Source organism: Coptis chinensis, chromosome 2 (assembly GCF_015680905.1).
Source record: "Coptis chinensis isolate HL-2020 chromosome 2, ASM1568090v1, whole genome shotgun sequence".
NCBI lineage: Eukaryota > Viridiplantae > Streptophyta > Magnoliopsida > Ranunculales > Ranunculaceae > Coptis > Coptis chinensis.
The window spans coordinates 112,030,986-112,042,326 of record NC_141457.1 but is presented as its reverse complement, the minus strand read 5'-3'; the positions used below and the strand labels follow the sequence as shown (position 1 = coordinate 112,042,326).

Genomic DNA, 11,341 nt, shown 5'->3' with positions numbered 1-11,341 from the left:
CACTGCAAACAAAAAGGCAAAGTTCTTATTGGTCACAACTCACAAAGTGTAGAAAAGTTTTAATTCCTTCATTCGATATATACAAACCATGGGGAATTTTTTTAAAAAAAATATTTAAGGAAAAAGAATGCATAAAAGTGAATTTTGAGTACATAATATGAGAACGTAATATCAATAGAATTAATCAAATGAGTGCACTGAAATCATATATGAAAGTCGATGAAAGAAAATACAAGAGTAACAGATTAATCACCTCTAAAATATCCATGTTGATAGTGGCTCTTCCGAGATCAATGTTGCGTCCACACTTGACGATTAAATTATTTGATAAAACCATGTTTGAGTTATTGAATAAGAGGATCAAGTGATTGTTGGAAAGGGAGAGAATAGATCTAATTAGAATTGGTAAAATCTAAACAGAAGAACACCATTTGCGTAAATCTCGGTCCTGCATAAAAGAAAAAATGGGGCATCAAACAAAGATGAACCAAAGAAGTTGATTTTTCAAATAGAATGGATGAAGAGATTGGTAGGCTCACCCCCAACACCTCACCAGAACCCACGTCTCAAGAGCACATATACCATATCCAAACTATATATTTTCAACTAAATGTATTATTAGAATAAAGAAAAATATTAATAAAGACCTGTTGTTGCATTTCTTCTACTGACAGCAACCTAAGAATTCCTTGCTCTCTAACAGTTTGACGCAGCTCACTTTTTGAAAAGGAATCCACACCTTCTGCTTGAATCAACTTGTCATCATTCTTAATCCTAAAAAACCAAGAATCAGAAAACATTGCGTATATGTATGTGCATGAGTAAGATCTCCCTAATGATCAAGAAGTATATGTATGTGCATGAGTAAGATCTCCCTAATGATCAAGAAGTAGCATAGATTAGACAAACTCAATAACATGAACAAAAATCAATATTCACGTTAATTTTCATTTGCTTACGTTGTCAACCCAAAGGACTAAATAAAGTCAAGGGGTTTCTTTTAAGTGGTCTCAGACTCTCAGCTCGGTAATGAAAGGACCTTAAAGTTTTCTCAATGTACAGATGGAGGGGTATCCTGTGAGCTGAGGCTGTAAGAAAGGCGGAATATTTTGGCAACACCTCTCTTCTATATGTTGCTCCTTGTGTCTATATAAAATACTCCATCAACATATCCATTATCTTTATGACTATGCTGTAAATGATATTTGTCCTTAAATTTGAAGACTATGATGCCGAATCCAACAACAAACTGATTCGACACCAACACAATGATACACAGTTTAACTTACATTTCTAGATATTTATTAAGCCCTTCAATTGCAACTGAGATATTGCCTTGTGCCTTTGCCATAGAAATCATTCTTTTATGAATAACCTACAACAAAAGGATGCAATAGGGACTTCAATTGAGATATTATTTGTATTAACAAAGTTAACACTGAATATATTTCACTGTTACCGCTTATACTTGATCGAGAGGACTATCCTCTAGAAGGCTTGAGTAAACTTTTTCTGCATCTTCCCACAATCCCTTTGCTTCAAGCAACATGCCCTCCAACTTACCTGAAAATAATTACTAAAATTAGGCAATAGCTTAAGAAGCAAATGCAAAAGCACAACAATTTTTACTTCTACTGTGTGAGTGGTAATATACACATGCAGTATAATATAATGGACTCACCGACCCTTCTGCTCTCTGGGAATTTCTTCTGGAGTGCCTTCATACAATCCTACAGAAAGATATCCAAAGTTTATATCATCTTCCTTTGTAAAATAACATGCAACGATACATTGGAGAAAATAAGACCAATATGAATGTAGACAAAGGAAAATGGAATATATGGAGGCAACATCAGAACAGTGATGATCAGAAAAGAGTATCCTTTGAGAGCAAAAAAAAATATAAGAAAATAAAAGAGAAGTGTATTCTTGCTTTTAATGACTCAACTTGCTCAACTCAACCAGTGGAGTATGAGATAATGCTATAAAGGAGTCTATTTCTTTTATCTTTGTTACTACCATATGTGAAATTCTTAATTTTTAATAGTAGAAAATTGAAATAACATTGATGTCACTCTGAGATTCAAGCCTGTTATATATAACACCGTCAACGTTCTTACTATTCCAGCATTTCTATCCTTTTTCTTCCCTTCCCTTTTTTTTTTCTTCTTCTGCCAAATGGATATGTCAATCATACTAAGGCTGGGTGCAATGGCACCCCATTCCTTCAAAACTGGAGGGAGTGGCGGTGGTTTTTGCCCCTCATCTCTATTCAACTCTCCATATATAGAGAGTAAAATGGAGGAATAGAGAGTGCATTCCACGCCACTTGAAGTGGAGTGGTTTGTAAAAACCCAAACGGCGCCACTTGAAGTGGCGTGGAATGCAAAATGCAATTTCAAACCTCGCCATTTGAAGTGGAGTGGTTTGCAAAGTGTCCCCACCGAATTACATGGTAATTATGAGAATAGCGAATTACTACACTACCCCCACTATTTCTATTTTATTATGGATGTATTATATTACTCAATTTAAGGGCGCAGGGGCAGTTTCGTCTTTTTCAAAATTTGAGTTTTCATTCTGCGCTGGTGGAAGTGGCGTGGAATGGTTTTTTTTTTGGTTTTCATTCTGCGCTAGTCGAAGTGGTGTGGAAAAAAGTTGCTTTCAAAACGCACCAGTTTAAGTGGCGTAGGATGGTTCAAACCATTGCTTCAGCCAAACCCACTCTCTATCCGTATAATACTGTGGTATTAAGAGATAGAGATAAAGAGTGGCTGACCATTAGACTCAGCCTAAAGAAAGAACAAAAGAAAAATAAGTAGTAGTTCTCAAAATAAGTTGATACTTTAAACCCATTTATATCATGTATCACTGTATTAGCTTGCCTCTAATTGTTTAGAAACCAAAGCTAGAGACTTAACCTATTATGTGCAAGAAAACTGAGGGGGGAAAGAGGGGCAGGTCACGACACTTTCAATTTTTTATTTTTATTTTTATTTTTATTTTTATTTTATTTTTTTTATTATTATTATTATTATTATTATTTTTTTTTTGTGTACGGAGGGCTTTGGATGGTTTCCTGTGTGTGTGTTTTTTTCTATTGTTATTTTGTTTTGTGATAAAATTAGAAATTGAGAAGGTCATAGTAATTTAAGAATAGACAAAGGAGATTTAAGCAAATGCAGGGAGGTGTTTCTAATTATTAGGACCTCTTCTTTTTTAGGAGCTAATCATATTGCTCAAGGTGCAAAATGGAGCGATATGGTAAGGAGAGAGAATGTGCGCGAGATTTTATATATACTAGAAAGTAGGCCCGTGCATACGCACCGGCGCTTTTGAAAACATGTTCAACATGTAGGAAACTTATTCCAAAGATATACTTATTGTTAAGTAAACAAGAAAAACAAATTGATATGAACAAACCTTTAATATCAACATACAAACAAACCTTTTAGTTCAACTAATGAACTTAATTTACCAATGATTAAATCCGAGCCTAGTGAAGATTCACTATGTCCTTAAGACAGATTTTCCCCCTCACGGTGCTTGAAGGTTGATGGGAAACTGTCTCCCAAGATAGAACGGATTTCCTTCTATAGAAAGCTAGCACTTCAATTCTATAGAATCAGCGAACACAACATAGTATTTGACTAAGAACAGGGAGAAGAGAAAGATCGAGAACTCGTGTGATCCGTGTCTTTCTCTCCAAATTCATCCACTATTTATAGGTGAGTGGTGCCTCTTCAAAACAACACAAATGACTCTTGGGAAAAAGTAAGCAACTCTTTGAAAAGTCACATGTTTGAAAAAGACACACCATTTCGCATAAAGATTTGTTTTTCAACCCGGTGCCTATTTCGAAGGTCACACCTTTTCTAAGCATGATGCACCGTTTGAACCAAAGTGCACATTTCGAAAGGTCGCACCTTTTCGGCATAATGCACTGTTTCAAACAAGTGCATCATTTTGAAAAGGTTTTTCTCACATTACGTACTGTTTCAAGAAAAAACCCATTTCATCTCAAATGGGGTAACTTGGGAGACAAACTACTCATTCATATTTAAATGGATTTGAGCAAATCATTTTTCTAACACAACAATCATAACTATATACATATAGAAATTTTCTAACAAATTGTGATTCCCGTTTTAGTCGTTAACCTATTGTAATTTCATAACAAATAGTTTTAATTAAGTTTTAAAAACCCGTTTTAATTTTCTAACAAATTGTTTTAATTAAGTTTTATAAACCCATTTTTTAACCCCGTTTTAATAGTTGACTTAATTTAGAAATATGATTTCCGTTTTAATAGGAGAATGATTTTCGTTTTAATTAGATATGTTATATTTTTCCTTTTCAATAGGGAAGGAATTTCCGTTTTAATAGGAAAAAGATTCCCGTTTTAATTAGAAGTGTTATAATTTCTTTTTTCTAATAGAGGATGAATTTCTATTTTAATAGGAAATTGATTCCCATTTTAATTAGAAGTGCCTAATAAATAGGAAATGAATTCTCATTTTAATAGGAGATGATGATGATGTGGAATTTTAATAGAGCTCGAAAAATACCCTTTGTGGGAGCTTTAATATTAAGACTAGCTTGTAGGCCCGTGCATACGCACCGGCTCTTTTAAAAACATTTAGATTTTTTTTAGAAAATTGGGACTACGGTTTTAGTCGCAAACCAATTTTAATTTTCTAACAAAATGTTTTAAATTAAGTTTTAAAAACTCGTTTTTTTCAATTTGGAGAAAGATCATGTTTTAATAGGAGAATAATTCCCGTTTTAATTAGATATGCTAGATTTTCCCTTTTCAATAGGGGAGGAATTCCCATTTTAATAGGAGAATGATTCCCGCTTTAATTAGAAGTATTAGAATTTGTTTCAATAGGAGAAAAATTCCCATTATAATAGGAGAAAAATTTTCGTTTTTCAAATAGGATAGAAATTCTCGTTTTAATAGGAGATGACGTAGAATTTTAATAGAGCTCGAAAAATATTCTTGCGGGAGCTTTAATATTAAGACTAGCTTGTAGGCCCGTGCATACGCACCAGCTATTCTGAAAACTTTTATATTTTTTTAAAAAAATTGGGACTACCGTTTTAGTCGCTAACCCGTTTTAATTTTCTAACAAATTATTTAAATTAAGTTTAAAAAACCCGTTTTTTCAAATGGGAGAGAGATTCTGTTTTAATAGGAGAATGATTCCCATTTTAATTAAATATGCTAGATTTTCGCTTAATTTTCAATAAGGGAGGAATTCTCATTTTAATAGGAGAAGGATTCTTAATTTAATTAAAAGTGTTAGAATTTGTTTTAATAGGAGAAGAATTCTCGTTATAATAGATCGAAGAGAAATTCCTGTTTTTCAAATAAGAGAGAAATTATTGTTTTAATAAGAGATGACGTGGAATTTTAATAGAGCTTGAAAAATACCCCTTGTGGGAGCTTTAATATTAATACTAGCTTGTAGGCTTGTGCATACGCACCGGCTCTTTTGAAAATATTTAGATTTTTTTTAGAAAATTGGGACTACCGTTTTAGTCGCTAACCTATTTTAATTTTCTAACAAATTGTTTTAATTAAGTTTTAAAAACCCGTTTTTTTCAATTGGGAGAGAGATCATGTTTTAATAGGAGAATTGTCACACCCCGAATTTCGACAGAATTCAGAAAAACAATATTTGTTCCCAACTCTTTGATTTTCGAGGTGTGATCCAATCTCAACTCCCAAAAACCCATAATCAGTTTAAATACGCGGAAAATTAAAAACCAATAAAAATTTAAGATAAACAAAAGTCCTCTTCATTTCAAAAATTCACAAATCTGATTAACTTACAAATCTCCTTTCAACAACTCTTTAATTATAATTACAACTGAAAATACAAATTATATTTGTCTCAACTAAAATCTATTACACCTTAAGGGAAAACAAAACATATCCTGAATGCGACGCTAATGCAAATCACAAGCAGCAACCAACCTTCTTCAATACTAAACCTGTCAAGACTTATCAACTATGTTCATTTAATGAACACACCCGATAAGCAAACATGCAAATCGGGTTAGCATTATAAACAATGCTGGTGTGAGTAGTCCTAAAATACAAATTTTACTTATACATATATATACACAATCCATAAGGCATTTAGTTCCTCCACCGAGGCGCCTTAACTTCCAACGACTAATACAACATTCTTAATTACCAAAAATTACTGCAGGTAGTTCCTCCACTGAGACGCCTTAACTTCCCACTAACCACACAACAAACCATACACATAATAAATAAGGCATGTAGTTCCTCCATTGAGGCGCCTTAGCTTCCCAACAATAATACAAAGGCATTTAGTTCCTCCACCGAGGCGCCTTAGGTTCTAACCAAACTAATAACCAGCCAAGCATATTCTATACTGTTTCGACCCCCACATATGTGGCAAACATCCATTAGTATGGGTCTCCATTTTATTCGTTTAATTAACAGGGCTAAAACCCAATTTACAATACCATGGATCAATGTACATGCCCATTAACTCATGTGTCTAAGGCTGAACCTTAGCCACATAGCTTGCCACTAATGTACGTTAATTTATGTCCAGATTCGTTTCTTATCAAAGAGATAATTATCAGTTGAGAGTTATATTCTATCACAATTACCCAAGATACAGGAATACTTGAGTTACAAGGACTCTCTACTCTACCTATATAAATACCAAACTATTTTTCATAAGGAACTACGTTGAAACTTGATCCCTAGAGAATAGATCTTGGGTACGTAGGTAGCCATTATTTGGTTCAGTTTCATCTCCCTCAACATCAAATTTTTATGTTTCTTAGTGCGTTATTTACCATTGCTCTTGTTGTGTTGAAGCAGTTTACTGCCAAAACATATACTTACCGCATTTCATGCTCAATTACAGAGTGGGTCGTCTCTGTACAAGTAATTAGTTTGACCCACCCTTCTGCAAAACCATATACAATCATATATTTAAAGATATATCATTAACCAACATAATGCCATAATTATATTATTTAAGGCTTTCTTTGCGTGTCCCTAAAATCACGTCGTATCTATGTCTTACCTAGTTTCCCTAGCTACCACAATCGCTACCCAACGCCGAACATGTACATCCACATGTCTCCCCTCTCATAATGAACCACTCTGTGCGTAGCTACCCTAAGCGGGATATCGTATGCCAGGTAACCTTCACACGAAAGCCATTATGTGAGTACTACCACTATTCGGCATAAAAATATCGCGCGTCTCGTTCTAGTTTTGCGAACGGAATAATCAAGCCACTATTCGCTCGCCCGGAAAGGGGCCATTCATATTCAACAAAAGCGCCCGGAAAGGGCCAATCAAATTACTTACGCCCGAAGGGCTATTCAGATTCACTGAAATGCCAGAAGGGCCAATCATATCACGTACACCCATCACTAGGGCCAAATCACATGAGTTGTGATAGCTAGGTTCTAGGATTTTCGTTACGTAATTTATTCAAGTGTCATACATTTATATCTCATAATAATTCTTATTCTATCTCATGCCAAGATAATTTAATTGTATCAAGCTCAACGTTTCGTTATAATACAATCCACATTATCACGTGCAATACTATTCATTGCACGATATCCAAGTATCTCTATATCAAATCTCAAAACTTATTATTTCACGTGCCAATCATATATTGCACTACACCATATGGAATATCTCAAGCCTTCATAAATACTACAATTCATTTAAGTAGCAACTCATAATAGTAATCAATAATGTAATGTATTCACTCAATATATTTATGTGAACTCAATTCCCCATCAAAGGCACGCATTATTTCCATTTGTGCACAATATAAATAGTACATAAATAATCAAAATATAAGTCCATTCCACCAAATTTCAAAATGAAACGACTTTAAAAGAAAGAACAACTCAAGTTCAAATATCACGTATAATTATTCGAGTCCAAATCACAAGTTTTCTAAGAATTCCCCTCTTGTTACGTGCCAATATTTATATGTTTTACATACTACTCACGTCAAATCTTAATTAGATAATGACAACCAAGGTTATACCATTTTCGACAACATTTTATTATTACAATTGTCCATAAAATCAAATATGTGAAAATCTGGAAAAAGTCAACATTCCCCAGTCAACGGTCAATTCTCAATAGTCAACGGTCAATGTCAAAGTCAGCCTGTCATTTCCATGTTCAACAGGTTCAGGGTCATAGCCATGACTCATGGCTAAGGTCAAGGTGCATGGCTCATGGGCTCATGACTAAGGTAATGGTTCGGACCCAACTAGCCAAGCCCAAACCCAAACCTTAGAACCCAAAAGTCTAAATATTTAAAGACCCAATTTGAATCTATATTAAGTCCTATGGACTGGCCTCAAACAATATTAGAAACTGCCCCAAACACTTAAACTAACTGGCCCAACAACTTAAACTAATGTGGACCGGGCCAAACAACCAAATAAAGAAACTAGCCCAAGGAAAACTAATTAGTTTGGCCCAAAACAACTTAAACTAAACCGGGCCCAAACAAAACAATCTAATTTCCGGCCCAAAGAAAACAAATGAAATGTTGGCCCAAACAACTAAAACAAAACCGGGCCCAAACAAAACAACTAAGGCCCAAGCCCAACTAAGACTAGAACCAGGTCGTCTTCCTCCCTCCAGCGCCATCAGGCAGCAGCTCTTCCACCAGCCACCACCGGATCAGCCACCATCCTCCTCCTCCTTCCATTCCAGCGGTTTGACTCACATAGAAAAACCCCCCTCTTCCCATACCAACAAACAGTTTTACCCAACCCCACAATCATAAACCAACACCACCACACAATAAACATACTGAAAGTTCAAATAAATACTGGACGATTTCTTCTTTGGCTTGCGCCACCATTACGGACCTTAGTTCCAACAGTTCAATAAATTTTAGTAATTAAGAACAAACAATATATTACAGGTTTTAACAATACTCCAAGTTTTTAATCATACGACAGACAATACGCAGAATAACAACAGTAGAATGAGCAGAAAACGAATGGCAACACTGTACTATAGTAAAGTTAAAGTTATCCCCGTGTATCGACTTGAAATGAAAACTAAACTACTCACCTTAATCAAAAGCTCCACGAATCCCTCATAGTCCGAATCGTCGCGCTCCAACGCTCTAGAAATCAAACTTTTATCTCCGCATCCATTTTTTTTATTTTATTTTAATCCAAAAACCTTATTCTCTGGAAAAATGTATATATACCTGGGTTTGAAACCTAAGCCCAACACAGACTCGGGCCCAGAAATCAGGCCCACGTATCCCAAATCCAATCCAACAAATTTTAAATAAATAAATAAATTAATAAATAAATTAATAAATAAATAAATACGTATTTTAAATACGGGCATTATAAGAATAATATCCGTTTTAATTAGATATGCTAGATTTTTTTTTTCAATAAGTGAGGAATTCCCATTTTAATAGGAGAATGATTCCCGCTTTAATTAGAAGTGCTAGAATTTGTTTTAATAGGAGAGGAATTTCCGTTATAATAGGAGAGGAATTCCTTTGTAAAAAAAGATTCCCTTTTTTCAAGTAGGAGAGAAATTTCCATTTTAATAGGAGAGAAATTCCCGTTTTAATAGGAGATGACGTGAAATTTTAATAGAGCTCGAAAAATACTCCTTATGGGAGCTTTAATATTAAGACTAGAAAGTAGACCCGTGTATACGCACTGGCTCTTTTAAAATTTTACTCAACATTCATAACTATACATATATAATTTTTCTAACAAATCGTGACTTCTATTTTTGTTGCTAACCCGTTTTAATTTCCTAACAAATTGTTTTAATCAAGTTCTTAAAACCCATTTTAATTTATCAACAAATTGGTTTAATTAAGTTTTAAAAATCCGTATTTTAATTGGGAGAGGGATCCCGTTTTAATTTAAAAGTGTGATTCCCGTTTTTAATAGGAGAATGATTCTCGTTTTAATTAGAAGTGTTAGATTTATTTTTATTTTATTTTTTTTATAGGGGTGAAATTTACATTATAATAGGAGAAATATTCCCGTTTTAATTAGAAGTGTTAGAATTTCTCTTTTCAATAGGAGAGAAATTCCCATTTTAATAGGAGTTGATGACGTGGAATTTTAAGAGAGCTAGAAAAATACCCCTTGTAGGAGCTGGTACTGGTGTATTGTGCTTGGGGATGGAGCATTTCAGGCTAGACTGCTGGGAGTTGACTTGAATTGCCCGACAACTGAAGGAATTTTTCTTGAAGCTTGCCCACTTGTTTGATTAGAACAATGATAATTGTTTTAAAATTCTGTTTGAACTTCGTGTATATATATATAGTTTCTCACAAATTGTGTTCATGTTTTCGTCGCTAACTCTTTTTAATTTCTCAAAAAATTATTTTAATTAAGTCTTAAAAACCCGTTTTTTAACTGGGAGAGAGATACCGTTTTAATAAGAGAATGATTCATGTTTTAATCAGAAGTGTTAGAATTTTTTTTTTCTAATAGATGAAGAACTTCCATTTTAATAGAAGAATGATTTCTATTTTAATTAGAAGTACCTAAAAAAAATCAATAGGAGAGGAATTCCCGTTTTAATAGGAAACGATGATGTGGAATTTTAATAGAGCTCGAAAAATACCCCATGTGGGAGCTTTAATATTAAGATATATATATATATATATATATATATATATATATATATATCTTAATATTAAAAATTGTTAAAACGAGTTGAATTTTTGTAGAGATGTTCTTTATAGTTAGCAGATCATATGCACAAAAGATTAGGGTTTAAATCATTTTGTAGGTGAAGTTGTGGGTGTTTTAGACTTGGTCCTTATTTAAGGTCCTTTTAGGAGCCGGGCTATATATATATATATATATATGAGGTCCGATTCTTGTATCTCTAGTAGTAGAGTAGTAGTATAACCTATAATGATCGTGGCCTCTTAGATTCATCCAGGTCTTTTTCTGACGCATAATACTCTTGATGAATAATAAAATCAGATGCCTAGATATTTATTAATGAGGACTACTTTGTCTTTTTATGCATTTATAAATTTTCAGTACCGATATTGTCCTTAAATAAAAATATTGCTTAACACCTTTAAATAGGAGCAATCAGTCTTTTCATGTGGCAGTATATTAGAAAACCAAATCCACGCCATTCTCAATTGTACGCCCATTTAATTAGCAATAATTGGGTTATTTAATAAGAGGTTAAGAAAAAGAAAAGTCTAATCAGAGAATATGAACCGATTATTTTCCCTTCTCTCCCATCTCTTCTGTTTCTCATATTTTTTTTTTCTCACAATGAAACTAC

At 33.8% G+C, this 11,341-nt stretch overlaps 1 protein-coding gene across 1 annotated transcript; it reads right to left on the bottom strand.

Annotated features, from left to right (window-relative positions):
• Window positions 1-412: 412 nt before the first annotated feature.
• On the bottom strand, window positions 413-1,934 carry LOC147520719 (uncharacterized). Its single transcript, XM_086594321.1, has 5 exons — window positions 1,682-1,934; window positions 1,469-1,563; window positions 1,290-1,375; window positions 648-774; window positions 413-448 (listed from the first exon to the last, which is right to left on the bottom strand). The coding sequence occupies exons 1-5, from the start codon at window positions 1,722-1,724 to the stop codon at window positions 413-415; spliced, it is 387 nt and encodes a 128-aa protein (XP_086450447.1). The 5' UTR covers window positions 1,725-1,934.
• Window positions 1,935-11,341: the final 9,407 nt, after the last annotated feature.